Source organism: Lemur catta, chromosome 1, assembly GCF_020740605.2.
Source record: "Lemur catta isolate mLemCat1 chromosome 1, mLemCat1.pri, whole genome shotgun sequence".
NCBI classification, from domain to species: domain Eukaryota; kingdom Metazoa; phylum Chordata; class Mammalia; order Primates; family Lemuridae; genus Lemur; species Lemur catta.
The window spans coordinates 54,191,489-54,209,303 of NC_059128.1; the positions used below are offsets into that span (position 1 = coordinate 54,191,489).

The 17,815-nt window shown below is 35.4% G+C and overlaps 1 protein-coding gene across 3 annotated transcripts in view; it reads right to left on the bottom strand.

Annotated features, from left to right (window-relative positions):
- MIPOL1 (mirror-image polydactyly 1) overlaps nt 1-17,815 on the bottom strand; it is a 274,962-nt gene that overhangs the window by 52,868 nt on the left and 204,279 nt on the right. Inside the window, exon 13 of one of the 3 annotated variants that reach the window (XM_045568325.1) lies at nt 11,576-11,836. The exons of the other annotated variants lie outside the window; for them this stretch is intronic. Coding sequence (XP_045424281.1) covers nt 11,830-11,836 — 7 coding nt within the window. The 3' untranslated portion in view covers nt 11,576-11,829. Of the gene's footprint in view, nt 1-11,575; nt 11,837-17,815 lie in introns of those variants that run through there. 3 annotated transcript variants of the gene reach the window in all.

A 17,815-nucleotide genomic window follows, 5' to 3' on the forward strand; every position in this document is an offset into this window, starting at 1 on the left:
TTCTTATTACTCCCATGCAACATTGTACTGGAAGTCCCAGCTAATGAAATAAGACAGAAAAGGAAATAAAAGGTATACAGATTGAAAAGAAAGATATAAGACTTTGTCTGCAGATGACATGACTGTCTACATAGGAAATCCCATGGAATTGACAAAAACTAACCAACCCACCAAAAAAACTCAAAACAAACAAACTAAAAAAACACAACAACAACAATAACAAAACAACCTCCTGGAGCTAAGAAGTGATTATGGCAAGGTTGTAGGATACAAGATTATTATAAAGCCAATTGCTCTCCTATGTAGCTACAATAAACATTCGTAATTTGACATTAAAACAAAATACTATTATACTAGTGCCAAAAAAGAGAAATACTCAAGTATGAAACCAACCAAATATGTATAGGATCTAAATGAGGAAAACTATATAACTCTGATGAAAGAAATCAAAGACCTAAATAAATGAAGATACATTACATGTGCTTGGAAAAGAAGACTCAATATTGTTAAGATGTCAGTTCTTCCCAAATTGATCCATAGATTCAGCACAATCTCAATAAAAATTCCAGCAAATTATTTTGTGGATACCAACAAACTGATTTTTAAAGCTTATGTAGAGAGGCAAAAGACCCAGAATAGTCACCTCAATATTGAAGGAGAACAAAGTTGGAAGACTGACACTACCGAACTTTAAGACTTACTATATTGTGACAGTGATCAAGACAGCTCTGTATTGCAAAGGAATAGACAAACAGATCAATGGAAGAAAATAGAGAGCCCAGAAACAGATCTACACAAATATGATTGCCTAATCTTTGATAAGGGAGCAAAAGCAATTCAATGGATAGTCTTTTTCCAAATAGTGTTGGAATAATTGGATGTCCATATGAAAAAAACAAATCGAGACAAAGACCTTCACAAAGGTAACTCAAAATGGATCATAAGACAAGACAGTAAAACAAAAAATTATAGAGTTTCTAAAAGATAATAAGAAAAAATCTAGGTGACTTTGGGTTTGGTGTTGAGTTTTTAGATACAACACTAAAAATATGACCCATGAAATAAAAAAATAGGTAATTTGGACCTTAGTGAAATTAAAAACTTCTGTGCTTCAAAAGGCACTGTCAAATAAGATTCTTTCAGTAAATTAATGCAACTGGTAGATAACAAGCTCTTAGATATGATGTAGAAGACATCTCTGATAGTGTTAAAGGCTGGCTTAAATTGCCTTTAAATGATCTCTCAATGTAGAGGGCTAGTTAAATATAAGATACCATAATTTCTCATCCTAATTCTACTTAGATGGGAGTACTCCATCTAAGAAAAGTCATGAAGGAAGAAAGTCATCTGCACAAGGGTCAGCTCTAGACAAAGGGATTTTTGAGGAGCTTAGCACACACTTTCTCTAGCCAGTTTCTTAGCAAATGGCTAAGCTGTTTGCTCAACTATTGTAAATTATGCCCTATATCATCAGCATAAATAATTATACTAAAAGCGTAGTAACAGCAAATCCTCAACTGTTCTTACATAGGTTCAATATTTTTTAATTTTGTTAATGATTCCAACTAACTCCCTTAGGAAAAGTAATTCAAGTTCTATTAAATATATAGTTCTACTTTACATTATATGCAGCTTAAGGATAAGCACTGATCTCAGATATGAGGTCTAAATAAATTCATTTTATATGACCATTATAAATGCATAGTGCCTGACACACAGCTGTTTCTGAATAGCTATTGGGTTAATTGAATTGCTGAATAGAGGGTTCAGTCAGTACATGCATATTGTAAGCATATGCTTTGCTTTACTTGGAATTGGGTCACTGCATTGAGACACCTTAGGCCCTCATTCTCTTCCTCCTATATGTGAATAACTACTGTGTGCTGGGCACTTTGCTAGGGCTAGAGATAAGAGTATTGACTGAACACACATTTCAAATTATTATAAATGCTATAAAGAAAGGGAGGTGACATTTTAACTGAGATTTAAAGATAAAAGTAGGTATTAATTAGAAGGAGGGTAAAGGAAAGACTTCAGGCATAGGGAAGAGCATGTACAAAGGCCTTATGGTAAAGAGAAAGGAGGACTGAAGAGCTAAATGAAACCTAGCTAGGTAGGCTAGTGTTCAGAGACCATCAAAAAAGTGGTTGGAATCAGATTACATAGGGTCTTTTTAGAATGTGAGAAAGATTTTGGTCTTTATCCTAAGGCAAATAAGAAGCTACTGAAGGTAGCTTCTTACCGAAGAAAGGGTAATAAGATCTGCCTTTTAAAAAACCTGCTCTGGCTAGGATGTGTTTTGTATAGCTAAAAGTGTACCCATTACCTGACAGGACAATAGGCCTCTAACTGGTAATCGTGACTTTGTTCCTTCTCTGAGTGGGATAGCTCTGGAATTTCAAGAGAACATGGAACTACACTGAGGCTTAAATCCAGAAAATACTATAAAGTTCAGGAACTCATCTGTTAGTTGTTTGGACCAGATATACTACTTATGAAGATAGGTATTTTTGTTGTTGTTTTCTACTAAGGATTCTGACTCATCAAATTCTGAAAATATTCAAGTCTGGTCCAAAAGACAGGATTTCTTTTGGACCTAGTTTGGGTCTATGATTGCTGTCTTCACCTTCTCAACTTCAATTCAAGGAACTACACAATCTGCTCTGTCCTCAACTGAATCATGTTGCTAAATATAAAAGACATTTTTCAATCTTTGTTTTATTTGACCTATCTGAAGACAACTCTTTTTGGAAATGCCTTCTTTCCCCACTTTCCAAGACAATACACTTATAATTTCTGCTTACTTTCCTTGATGCTTCTCAGTCTCCTTCGGGGACTTCTTTTCCTCTATTCAACCCTTAACTGGTATCTTTTCACTCTACCCATTCTCCCTTGATTTAAACCCACTTTCATGGCTTGACTTAATCATCTATATGGCTAATGACCCTTAAACTCTGAAGTATTTCTCTTCAGCTCAGATTTCTGTCTGGAGCACCAGATGATATACATAACCACCTTATAGACATCTCCACATGACCATTCTTCAAATATCTACAACTCTATGTCTAAATCTGAAGTTATGATCTCATTTTATATCCCTCTCCAATTTGGCTTTCTCTTCCTCTCCCTTTCCCTGGGTACCACCATCTACTCACTTGTTTAAGATCTATCGTCACCTTACAATCTAATCAGTTCTGTTGTTTTAAACTTAAATCTCTCTTGCATTCTTCAGTTTCTTTCCAGCCTTGTCATAGTCTATTTTCTGCAGCTATAACAGAATACTACAGACTAGGTAATTTATAAACAACAGGAATTTATTTGGCTTAGGGTTTCAGAGGCTGGGAAGTCCAAGAGCATGCACTGGCATCTGGCGAGGGTTATCCCATGGGGGAAGGTGGAAGGGTGCACATGAGAGAGAAAATGGGGCCTGAACTTACCGTTTTATAAGGAGCCCACTGCCAAAATAACTACCCCACTCCTGCAGTAATGGCATTAATCCATTCATGAGGGAGGGGCCCTCATGGCCACATATTAAAGGCCCCACCTCTTAATACTATTACAATGGCAATTAAGTTTCCAACACATGAACTTTTGGGAGACACAATCACAGTAAGCCCCATTACCATTATCTTAATTTAGAGTGTCTATCATTATTTTCTTTAGTGGATTACAACAACAGTATTTTCACTTGTTCCTTGAGTGAGTTTTTTAAAACACAAATATGAATGTATCACTCCCTGGATTAAAACCTTTTAATGACTCCTCAGTATTCCTAGCATAAAGTCCAAATTCCTTAAGCATCATTTACAAAGCTTTTATGCCTCTCTTTCCAGCTCATTTCTCACCATTCACCTACTTACCTCTTGCCACACAGCAGGAGGTGAGTGTTGGGTGAGCTGAGCAAAACTTCATCTGTATTTACAGCTGCTCCCCATTGCTTGCATCACCACATAAGCTCCACCTCCTGTTAGATCAGCAGAGGCATTACATGCTCATAGGAGCACTGACCCTACTGTAAACTGTGCATGTGAGGGCTCTAGTTTGCGTGCTCCTTATGAGAATTTAATGCCTGATGATCTGAGGTGGAGCTGAGGTGGTGATGCTAGTGCTGGGGAGCAGCTGCAAATACAGATTCTCATTAGCAGAGAGGTTTGACTGCACAATAAAGGTAATGTGCTTGAATCATCCTGAAACCATCCCTCTCCACCCCTGCCCGTGGAAAAATTGTCTTCCATGAAACCAGTCCCTGATGGCAAAAAGTTTGAGGACCGCTGCCATAGAACACTGATTCTATTCCCCCTTCACTTACCTAGCTCCTACTCAGCCTTTAGATCTCAACTTGGATAGAAGAGTCTCCAAGAAATCTGATCTTGTGTACAGACTAGGTTAACTTCTCATGGGTTTCCCATAGTAAGCACAGACAGTAAGCACCATGAGAAACTATTCTTTCACCATTTGATCTCTACTATCTAAAAAAGGTTTAATAAATAATTGTGGAATGAATGAAATAATTACTAATTCCTCAGACCTACTTCATGTGGTTCTTAATTTTTTATGTTTTGATGGATGAAAAGAATTGTTGCAATTTGTATATGCCCCGCAGAATATAAACTATGAATATTTGGGACTAGTCTCTAAGTAACCAATGTGGATTAAAGGTTAATTGCTTTGTGAAGACTAAGAGTAATAAATTTAAGATTTAAAAACGAAATGAAAGAAAGAAAAGTAAGCAAAAATAACTTCATGAGTTATTCTATCCTGGAGGAAGACTTCAAATTGACTTTCACTACTATGGCAACATTGTGGATTTCAGCAGTTTTCCTGGAATACTGAAAAGAAGTGCTATTGGAGGCCCCCCTGGTGGCTAACTGAACATTTGCTTATAGTGAAATAATTCTTGAAAGAGTTCATTCATTCAATAAATATTTATTGTGCAACTACAGATACACATAAAAATATACACAAATATATATACTGTGTGACAAGTATACAATAAGTGCTTGGGGATACAACAGTAACCAAAGCAGATAAAAATCTCTAATCTTATAAAAGTTTTACTCACCATTTTATCTTGAGCGTCTCAAAGAATGCTTAATAAATATTTGTGAACTAATTAATTATTGTTTCATAAGGCCTGCTTCCAATCTGGATCATTCTGTATTTTCTTATGTCTGGATGGTCTTCCATTCTAGATGTGGTATTGCATGGCATGTCTCATAGATAAGGAAGAGGGGCTATGATTAACTCCTACTTCTCTGTTTCCTTTATTTCTCTAATTTTAAAATCATTTCACCATAATTTAGTATAATCACCAAAATGTTAGCTTGTGAAATTTAAAGGTCTCGTTATAGTGAATAGGTAGGGAGTTATAAAAAATAATCTTTCCATTTTGTTGATGATTTTACCTATGGTAAATCTCTGTATTGACAGAGAAATGTTACTCATTCATACTAGGATGATCACTAATTTTAGCAAATTATACATATGCCTTATTTAAAAGGAAATCAATTTGTTATTTATTTTATTTTATTTTTCAGTGGTTTCTCTGTACTTTATGTGAAAATCGAAAACTTGAACAAAGTTAACTCAAGCTTCTACCAGATTACTTTATTTTCATGTTTTAGGGATTAAAAAGATAAAAGTAAGGTTATTGTTTCTTTGAGAGCTACTAAGTAATGTATTCATTGAGGTTTCTTCAAAAGGGAATACTTGGTGTATCAGCAGTCTGACAACACTAAAACATGCCTTATATCACATTTATAAGCATCAGAATTCATTCAAAAATGTACCTAATAATCAGAATGAATGTCATTTACTTTTATTTTGATCTCCAGGGAATATTGTTTACTTTGCTTTAAAATTTATGTGAGTCATTTGGTTATATGCCTTTTTTAATTAGCTTGAAGGAAGTAATCACTGGGGAGAAAGCGGAAATCAATTTTGATCCGATATTGATAGCTACTGTGCTGTAAACTCGGTGTCCTTTCTAATTAAATGTAAACATGTTCAGTTCTAAAGTCCAGCAGCAATGACAACAGTCACTAGGAAAGATTGCCTAAGTACTGCTCAACTGATTTGCCTGGGCTTTATTTCTTTCAAAGTTGTGCTTGTGCAACCATTGGTGGGGTGAATGCTGGTCGTAACTGACTTTTTTAGGTCATCTTCAGAGAAAAGATTTGACAAGAATGTAGAGTGCTCTGTAATACCTAAAGTTACTTATTAACTATGTCCTTCTGATAGCTAATCAATGGCACTACACAGAGTCAAATTTCGTACACTAAACTGCCCCCCTTCCCAAAGCCAAGACTTGGTAAATATTTAATGGCTGTAAAGGTGTTTTGCTAGTTATCAAACTGATATGTTAAAGGACTCTTAAAAGCAACTTTATCTTGCCTTCCCTTCCATAAATAATTTGCTCAGCAATATAGTGTGTAGGTGTAAAAGCATTTGGATTATTTCATTTTATTGAGCCTCTTGCTCAGAAAAAGAACAAACAAGAATAAAAAATAATGTTCATTTTAACCACGTATTATGTCATATAACACATAAGAGGGAAAAACAACCACCACCAAACTTCTCTCCTGGTAAAATGCCAACTTAAAGTATAAAACAATCCAACCCCTTTCACTTTACTAAATACTATACCAGACTTGTTCAAAACCTGTTGTACCACTGCTCTCACAAGGAAATGTTATAAAATTTCTGTTGCTATAGGATTGCAACATACTCTGTAAAAATCAGAAGACATTCAGATTTTTGTTTTCTATGCAACATAGTAAAGGCTGTGTTTTGCATATTTACCTTTTTAATTATTTATTGAATTTTAAGCCTTTTTGTTTTACCTACTCTAACTCCTGGCCAGGCAGAAAAACTGGCAGTTTTATTTTTTAATAAAAAATAAAGTCTCAAATTTTGATTAGACACCAAGGTCAGACCAGAACTAGGGGCAGACCTGCAGGTACATGTCTGGGGCCTCAATCTAAAATGATCACAAAAACCTCACTGGAATGATTTGAAAATATGGAGCTAGTTAAATCAAATTGCACAGGTAACCAATTACTCTTGTAAATAGAAAAATGTAAATTGAGTATACTCCTGCTGAAATAGGTAGGATCCCAACAGGAAATTAAAAATTTCTTTTCTGGTTCTCATACATAATTACATATATGTGCAAAGACAAACTCCATCAACTACAGTTTACTTTTAGTCAGCTAACTTCTGAAACCAAATAATATGTGGTATGATTCTATAGGTGATTTATTTCTAAACCCTTTCATATGCCTCTTTAGAAATTGGTTTGGAAAATTGAAAAAGACAAGCACAAGAAGATATGGGAGTACAACCTAGGGGTACCCAGCCTAGATTGAGTAAGGGATCAGAGAGAGCTTCTTGAAAGGCATGATGTCAAGCTAAGTTTTGAAAAAGGAGTTGAAGTTAATCAAACAAGGAAAAATAAAGGGTGTTTTAGGTAGAGAAGGTTGTGTATATCATCATGGTGGTATGAGAGAACCTTTGCTGAAAATATTTATAACTCGTGGGCTTGCAAATATGGCTAGTCCTGAATAAAAACCTTCAGAGTAGAACACAAGCACTCACTTGCAGAGTAAATGAGTGCGGGAGAGAATATTACCTTAAGAGAGAAAGATAGTGTCCTCATCTCAGTACTTCCAAGTAATTTCTGAAACCAAGAGAGAATAATCCATGCTCTGACTGCTGGAAGGCTAATGTGTGGAAACTCTTGGATCTGGTTGAGGATATGTTCATTCTCATTCATTCAGCAAATATTTACGGAGCACTTACTTTGGGCCAGACACTGTTCTAGGCACTAGGGATAAAGCAATGAATGAAAAAGATTAGGAACCCTACTCTCATGGAACTTTCAGAGTGAAGTTTATCCAGCTTTAGCGAAGACTCATTTGGCAGGTAAGGTTCCTTTCTGGAGAGCTTACCTCCAGCCTTAGTCCAAGAGGCTGTCACCTCTCACCAGTTTTCTACTCTACACTCTAAATCAAGGCTCCCATATGATATTTCTTTTGATTTTATAATTACTGCTTTATTTTAATTCTATATTTTTATGATGACTTTTCTTCTTATGTATATCTTTGGAAAAATTTTCTGTCAACAAAATATGTATTGCTGTAATATGTCCTTTTGGCAGTAAAGAGACATACAAATATTATGCAAATATAAAAAGAATATTAGTTACAATTTTTGAGAATTAGCCAATTGTAAAAACCATTCCTTGAAGGTTGTCTGTAAAGTGACATATGTCTATCCCTATGTTCCAGAAGATTCTATATTCTCATGAGAAAAACAATACTAGATCTCTCTGAAGCAAGTAAATCATAAAAACCAACCAATCTAACAAGCAAATTTAAATTTAATTTAAATTTAGCAGGGAAATTTTTATTGTCCTTGTAGTCTCATATTTACCTAGTTTTGGACTGAAAGAGCGGCGCAGGGCAAAATGGCACTGCTACTGAGCTTACGGTAACAACTGATGTTAGGGCCCTTTGAATAAGCAAAACTGTATTTCCTTTATCTGAAAAATTCATAGCTATAATATGCTTTTCATTTAATAAGTTTCTATTATGGTTCTATATAGAACTTATCCACAAAACAAATATGAATATGGTTTCAGACAATAATTTGTTCTTCATCTGGGGAATACACTATGGACAGATATCATTTAGCAACCATTATTTATGTTGGGAAATAGGTATCTATCTTGTTCACTACTCAAAAAAATCTATTATTTGAAAGGTAGCTTCAATTTGGATAAGCAAAAGACTGAATGGCGCAGCTGGAATATTGTCAGGGGAGTGCTAGGGTCAGTACGCTTCGAAGATCATCCAGTTTCACAAAGGGCTCCCAGAGCATGGGTGCCCCTAAGGGGTCCAGCAGCACTGACCACTTCTAACCTTTAGGAAGCATGTGCAAGAGCCCTGTGGGCTCCTCCACGGTAGCTGCTGATGTGTAGATTTCTGTTTCCACTCAGTGACATGGGCTTTTCTTGTCTTCCTTTTGGCTTTACTTTTAAACTGCTTTAGATATTACTGTGAACTTTGATGTTCAGTTAATGCGGCCAACACCCAATGAGGACCTTTTAGAAGAAGAAACCCAAGTGTGGTGTGGTTAGCAGTAAGATTCATCTGTGTTGTCTGCTGCTGAACTTGACCACAAGGGTTTAGTCCAGAAAAGGCCCTGTAACATAGAATAGTCAAGACTGCCCTCAGATGTTCTAACCCGAGTGTTACCAACAGTAGTGCCCTCTGTCCTGTGGAGCCCATGGCAGTCTGTTCCAGGTAACCTTTGTGCTGGAGAGCATCTAGCCATGCGGCTGGTGGTCTGGGAGGTACCCGCCCTCCCCAGCACCTGACAGGGTGGGCACTGGCATGCAGGTGGCCACAGGAGGATCCAGGTGCTGCAGGCAGAGTATGAGGTAGATCCTGTCCATCCACTTCTGGCTCTTGGGTGACCCTGACATAGGGGTGGCTTTTGAGGGGTATAAAAAGTGGACTGATCTCATCCCCTTCCTAGTGTTCTGAGCTGTGCACCCATGTAGCACAGGACTGATCTGTTTGTTATTTTGGTTGTGAGTCATGCTCCTGTGGAATTGGCAAAAGCTACATTTTTACTGTCCTTACAAGTACAGTTCACGTTGTCACATGCTGTGAGTATGGGCTGTGGTATGTGCCCATACATACATATATGTATACGTATTATATATATCACACAACAGGCATGTCATGCTGCTGTCCATCAGTAAAGCAACAAGTACAATAAAAGTTGGTAAAAAAAAAAAAAAGACTGCAAACTGGCCTTTATCTTATTTATTGTTTGTTCTTGAAATGGGTATGATGAGTTCATAAATAAAAGCTACCAATATTAATATTATGTAGAAGAAACCTGTATTTTCTTCTACATGATATTAATGAGACAGGTATTCTACAGTAATGTTGTCAGCACATCCTATTTTTTTGTAATTCATTGAAACACATTGAACAACAGACTATAATAACAAGTGATTAATTTATTTAATGAGAAAATGACATAAATAGAATAAATCTAATTTGGTAAATGTAAATATACGAGATTTGAGCTACTAAGGAGATTACTGACATCATAATGAGTTTTAAAAATAAAAACCTTGTAATTTTAATGAAGTAACACCAAATTTCTTAAAGTGCATGAATTTCAAAAGATCTGTGTCTATAATATAAACACATTAGTAGCTGAGTAGTTATAAACTGAATAAGAGCATCCCTTGCCTTAAGAAATTCAGAGTTGAGAAGTTGAGAAAACAGACAATTATAATACAATTTGGGAGCAAAGACTAAACACACCAAATGTGGCTGGTGAATGAGAAGGGAGAGTGGCAGTGGGTTATTTAGAAGAGAACAATTCCTGAAAAGACACATGAGACAGCATGAGCAGAATAGTATATGGATAATCACAAGGAGTTTGGCCTCAAGTACAGGACAGAGAAATAGCAAATGATGAAGGTGAAAAAGCAGTCATGGGTTATATCATGAAGAGGCTAAAAAATAATAACATTGTCTTGTGGAAATGAAGGACTATTACTGAATGGTTTTCAGGGAAATGGCAGTCAGAAGAGTGGGGAATGCATCCAAAGAGAAAATCAGCAGTAGAGAAATTATTTAGGAGGCTATTTCAGTAGTTCAAGTGAGATATAATGAAGGTCTGAATAGAGTATTGGCCATAATAATAAAAAAGAAAAAACAGATTCAAGAAATATTTAAGGCCAGGCCCGGTGGCTCACACCTGTAATCCTAGCACTCTGGGAGGCCAAGGTGGGCGGATCGTTTGAGCTCAGGAGTTCGAGACCAGCCTGAGCAAGAGCGAGACCCCGCCAGGCGCACTGTCTGGAGAATGGACAGGCTTGAGGCTCTGACTCAGGGGGATGGGCGGGACACAGACAATGTATATAACCTGAGCTTTTGTACCCCCATGAAGACCTGAAATAAAAAAAAAATAGAAAGAAACTAGCTGGACAACTAAAAATATATAGAAAAAATTAGCTGGGCATGGTGGCACATGCCTGTAGTCCCAGCTACTCGGGAGGCTGAGGCAGGAGGATTTCTTGAGCCCAGGAGTTTGAGGTTGCTGTGAGTTAGGTTGACGCCACGGCACTCTAGCCCAGGCAACAGAGTGAGACTCTGTCTCAAAAAAAAAAAAAGAAAAGAAATATTTAAGAAGTAAAATTGATGGAATTTGTTGACTCATAGGCATTCAGAAAAAAGAGCATTTTTATAAAGGAAGTTGCTGCCTTCAGTTTTAGACATTCTGAGTTGGGGCACCTGTGAAACATCAATTGGAAATGCCCAGCAGAGACAGTTTTGATATATAAACTGAAAGTAAAGAGAGATCTGGCCTGCTTATCTGCATTTGGGAGTAGTCAGCATATAGATGGGAATTAAAACCAGAGGAGTAAGTGGAGGAAGTCCATGGAAAAGACATAGAATTATCACAAACAATAAAACAAATTGCTAACAGATAATTTCAGTAAATCATAGTAAGACTTTAAAAAATAAGAGATATTGTCCTTTTCTGGTATTCTAAATGAAATAATCAATCAGAATATTTATCAGCCACCTCCCATGTGCTCAGTACTGAGAGAACTAAGAAGTCAGACTTATTCCCAGTTAACACTTTCACATAATACTTTATTTCCCACATCACACAGATGCTTCCTTATATACAGATGCTTCATATGATGATAGCTCTCATAGTACAACACAGAACTTTATATGTTTTCATTCTGTTTTTATCATAGGATACTTCTGTTATCAACTGCCAGTAACAGGATCATGAGCTGTGATTGAGAGGTGAACAGAACATGAGGTTTTTAGTCAAAACACGAGCTCTTTCATTCAAATTACTTAACCAAATTTTAGATTCCTCAATTGCAAGACTAAAAATACTGCTTGATTCACACAGTTGTTATGAGAATCAACTTAGATTATAAATATGAAAGAATTCTGCCAAAACTCAATCTCTATAAACTGGATTACAGGCTTCAGGGTGCTCCCCAAGTTGACTTTCTCTGGGGCCAATCATCATTGCCAACCTTGGTGTGGATCTTTCAACCCTCACTACCACACTGCCTAGGTAGTCCACCACAGAAGGTACAGTTATAGTGTTAGTCAGCTAGGCAGTGTGGGAAATGAGGGTTGCAAGATCCACATCAAGGCTGGCAATGATGATTGGTCCCAGAGAAGGTCAACTTGCGGAGCACCCTGAAGCCTATAATCCAGTTGGAGTAAGGGATCTGGAGCCATGAACATAGTTCTGGTCAGAGGGTACCCAGGTCATAAGTGGAGCCAGGAAACAGAACACAAGGTTTATCCATCAGCAGATGTTAATACTGGGGCAACTGTATGACATATTGTGGAAATGCCTTATGTTATTTACTTTAGGTCACGGCTAAGTAGACCCACTTTGCAGATTCAGATAAATGGAAAAATCTCTCTTGTTTATAATAGTTAGAGCTTGATAGAATCTCTCTAAAAATGACCAAATTCTTTAAATCACACACAGGTGAAAAAAAAATCTTGGATTCTGGCGTAAATGACAGACATTCAAATCTTAACTTTGGGGGATAGAAAAAGAAAGTGATGATATTATTGACTAGTGTATAAGTTTTCACTAATGAGTAACTGACTATCCTAGACATTTCAGTAAATAAAAAATAACATTGCATCTGCAAAGAATACTGGTTTTGGTTAGTATACATTGGTAGTAATTCCATTCTTGCCACTAACAAACCATGTCACTTTGGCTAATCCTGTTTAACTTCTTTCTCTAGGTCTAATTCTAAATCTATAGATAATAACAAAAATGATACCTATTGTTTTATTGAGTGCATTCTTTGGGCACTTACATACATTATATCTAATCTGTACAATACTTTCAAAAAGTAGTTACCATTTCCATTTAAAATGAGAAAATGGAGCTAAACAGGCCGAATAATTTACCCAGAGACAATCAAGTAAATGGTTGAGCCAGGATTCCAACCATGATATGCTTTCTTCCAAAGATTGTGTCATTTTTGTTTTTCAAAACATGATTTTCTAAGACTCAGATTAAAAATTTTATAAGACCAATGTTTAACCAAGTATAAATTCTAAATGCTATAATGTACTGTATCAAAAATTAGTTATGAGATCCTGAGAAAACCACTAAGCCTCTCCCTGTTTCACTTTTTAAATTATTTAAATAAAGGTAATTCATGCTACTAATTATCTCACATGAGATAGGAAATAAAAAGTGTTTATGACCTGGATATAGAAGACACAAAGAATATGCATAACAGTATAATTGCCTATCACATGTCTAAGAAAGCTTATGAAACTTCTCATAATTTTAATGCTCTATGCATGAGTTAATAATACAAACTATCAGATGGGGATTGAAGAAAGTTTCTTCCATTGGTAAATAAAATGCACATGCTAACACCATTCATTTTCCAATCCATTACTGCTGCTTCTTAATACCACTGCCTGGTTTCTGAAAGGCAATTCCTTAGAAGGCCATTTAACTAAAAATACCTAAGGACTAAAGCTTAAGGAAGAGAGAATGAACATCCTGCTACTTGACATTAATCACATTAACTCAAAGTACCTAACAGACGGCTCTGGCATTATTCCTAACTGGAAGACACTGAAATTAAAGCACAGGGCTTTATAGTTAATGGGAGTTGCACAAGTGAAAACACCGTATGTCAACTTGATAATATGCCCCTAAGTTATTGTTCATGGATAGTGCCATTCCTCTGTTTAATCAAGAGTTAAAGCATGTGCAGTAATTCCCTATTTTCACAATAATCTTTCTGACAATAAAGATAACAACTATGAGAACAGTTTTTAGCTAGTTAAACCTGATGTACTGGTTTTGATAATAAAAAATTCATGACAATTAATGAAATGGATCCATTAAGACAGTCCCCCAAAGTAGTACAGCTGCCCCACCTACAAATGAACTTCACATGACCTATATTATTCAGAAAGAACTGTAGTAACTTGCACTAAAAATTGTTACATACAAAAGGTTCAAACCAAATCAAAGCATTACTCAGAAGCTGGCAAGATGTGTCAAGTGAAGAATGCTTGATATGGCCACTTTTAATCAAGTTTTCATTTGCTGTTCATACTCATAAGACTATTTCTGTAATTCATGCTTTTCTACTATATTAAATTTTAATAAATGCAAATCTACATTTAAAAATCATTTGAAGATATTAATAACTAACATTTGGCTGAGTTCCAGATTTCATACTTTGTTATTACAACTACATTGAAAACAGAGACTGTTTAGTGGCCATATCTCTTTCTTTTCATTTCAAGTCCTTAATGGTCAAGTGCTAGGCAAAGAGTACAGACAAAAGAACCTTAAGGTTCATAATGATTTGTTTGATATCCTTTGACAAATACAACTCAGCAGAACATTTATTTTCTACAGTTTCCCCCTTAAAAATAATCATTTATCTAAGTCACACTGTGATTTTTAAAATCTATTAGATGTCAATTCTTTGTCTATCATAAATGTATTTTCTTTCATTAAATAATCCAATGACTATCATGAGAGATAATCAACTCCATTTCCGTCTATAAGAATCAGAGTCCACATAGGAAATCTCATTGTTTATGAATGACAGACCTACCCCAAAAGGCAGGTGAATGTGTAGTCCATCATGGGGATATGGAAACCTTTTGATGTATAATCTTTTCTAAATCAAAGAAGCCCCAACATATTTGAAACTGTCTTACATTTAGGAATAAAAAGTTATTTCTGAAAATTCTAAGAAAAACAAACACACACACACACACACAAGTAGAAGAAACACTGGCTTCTAAGACAGCTATAAGGCCATCTCAATAGTTGCCTTCTTTCTCTTCCATAAATGTTAGTTGAACACGCACACCAGTGTGCAAAACAGTGGAGATAAAGTACAAATTTAAAGTATAGATGTAGAGGTGATACACAGATGAATAAGAAAGAAGATGAACTGTTTACAGGTGTTGTGACAAGAGTACAGAGTACATAGCAATGTGTACGTGGTAGCTAATGTTATCCTGGGGAAGAAGTGTCAAAAAGAACTCCATAGAAAATATCAATCTTGATGAATAAATGTGATGTAGACTTTAACTTATTTTAGAGTAATTTGAGTAGAGAAAACAAATGGTATTCCTATTTAAAACTATGATATTATGATTGAATTAACTTTGTAGTTATAAAACAACTTTATTAAATATTTAAGTGAATACAGAGTTTTTTTTACACATCAGGGTATAAAGCAAGAAAGAAGATATGGAATCCTAGAAACAGCGAAACCAACACAGAAGAGAAGTGAAGAGAATCCTAGGATGACAATTGCATAGCAGCCTAGAGAGCCACAAATAGGTCCAGGCGGTAGCAGGAGGATGGAGGGCTCTGGCAAAAAAGGGAGACTACATAAAACAGAAAGTAGCAGTGACTGGATGGAAAGAGCAGAAATAATGAAGCATGAGATTCAAGAAAAATAAGGGTAATTAGAAATTTCAGGCAGGATGAAAAAACTGTACAAGAAAGTCATGGCTCACATAAGAAAGAAACACAAAATATAGTACGATTTTAAGTACTTACTGGAGTATTTAAAAAATCCTTTTGTTTTGATCCAAAGAACATTCTCTTTGGCACATGGTTGACAAATTTTAATCCAAAGGAAAAGAGCTATAATTCTAGAATGCCACATGGCTAGTATAGTCAGTAATGTCGTTTCTTATTTTTCTTAACATCAGCTTGTATATAAAGCAATAAATAATTCCTTTACTAATTCCACTGAAGGATAGGTGAAGAAAAGAAAAAAAAATTCTAATTCTTCAACTTAATTTAACTTGTTAAATACTTTTTAGGACTATTTGGGATAGTAAGAATTCTTTACAGAGTTGTATGTTTACTATTTTAACGTTTTCTACAAGTCTACATTTTGGCAATGTTTTACCAACAAACATAATTATTTAAAATATAATCTGTGTGTATGTAAGCCTTATTTAAGTATTTTGGCAATTTTTGTGTGGATTATCTCTGCCAAGGATTTCTTCAGTTTATTGGTAAAATCAATTGTAGAACCTATTCACAGGGAGATTAAAAGAAAATGGAAAAAGCTATTGATTCTTAGAAATGACTTTGATGTGGCAAAAATTTCAGCAACCTGTCTGATCAAGTACAGATGTATGGAATGTAAAAATACTCCTCAAGTGACAGAAGGAAGAATGTGATCTTGCTGCCATTCTATTCTTTGTTGGCACAAACCAGAAATTATTTTAAGGTGGTTCTTGAGAACGTCTATGAAGTAAAAAAGGAGTTGAAAAAGTTTGAAGAAGTATGTAAAAATAAATACCTGAAGAAACTAAACTTGAAGACATGAAGTATCTGTCATAGAATTTAAACACAGTATATATTCATTAACAAATACTGATTAATGCAAAAACTAAGTGATCTCCATACACATAAAAGAGTCAACAGAATACTGATTTTGAAATTTGAGATCCTGTTGTTCTTTTAGTATAGTTAACAGTATAAAAGAAGACTTTTAGTTCTCTAAGATCCCTTTAAAAAGTTTTCCTCCCTATACCTTCTCGTTTAACTTCATTTCACTGATTTTAAGAGACAACAGCACAGCCAACAATGACATTAACTTCTCTGTAACAATTTTAAGACTATTTAATATGTTAAGGAAAAAAGTGAACTGTTGAGACTTTGAAAGCTATGTTTTTGCTAGCTGTTATTAACACTTATTTATTGGCAAATCAAACAATCCTTTAAGAATAAAAAAGTCAATAAATGTAGTTTAGCAAGTAAAAAGAATTTTGCTATATATTAGAACCTATTTATAATAACATCAATTAAAACAAATATGATTTCCTGCCAGTGACACTGTGGGCACTTTGCAAGTAAACTACTACAAAGACAAGTTTCAAACTAAGTAGTACCTACAGGACACTGTGATTCACAGTTCTTGTTTCAGAATACATCATGCCTTCTACAATGATACTTCTCCAGTCCTACATCAGCCTACACTAGCTATGGCTGCTGCTGCTATAATGCAGAGACTGTCCTCTTTAAAAGGAAGATTAGCAGGTACTGAAGGACTGTAAAGGACTATCAGCACCTAGTTGGGGTTTTCTCTCTCGTGCAGTGATTGAGGTAATATTATTATACAAAACACAGTTTTAGAAAGAAACATTTTGGTTTTGGTTTGTCACACTTTTTTTTTTTTTTGTCTTTAAGAGCATATCTGTTTGTAATCCTGTAATAAGGGAGATACTCAAAAGTATGAAATTTCTTTAAGTATTATTTCATAAAATCAGCCACCAAGAGTCCTAAACTTTGGCTCCAATCTTGCTCTTCTGTGTCAATGTTTAAGTCATGTTACTTCCTCAGTTTATCTACCAGCATTAATCACTGTCTACCTTTCCATACATTGAAAAGACAGGTACCAATATTCTTTAAGTTTGTGGAGCAAAATAAAGTCACATTATATCTATATTATTAAAAAACAGGGATCACAATGGAATTAAAGTATTAGGATAAATGAATAAGTTGTGTTGACTCTAGCTGCCAGTGGGAGTAAAACACCAATCAGCAGGAATTATCCAGTCACATATCATTGTTCTGCTTCTTGTTACTCTTAGTTTAATGTGTTCTTACTCTTGTAGCTTCTAATACATACAAATGCAATGACACAAAGAAATATCTGTGAGACTATTAAGCATTTCAGTACCAGGTGAGTACATCTGCAAGCTGTGATTAG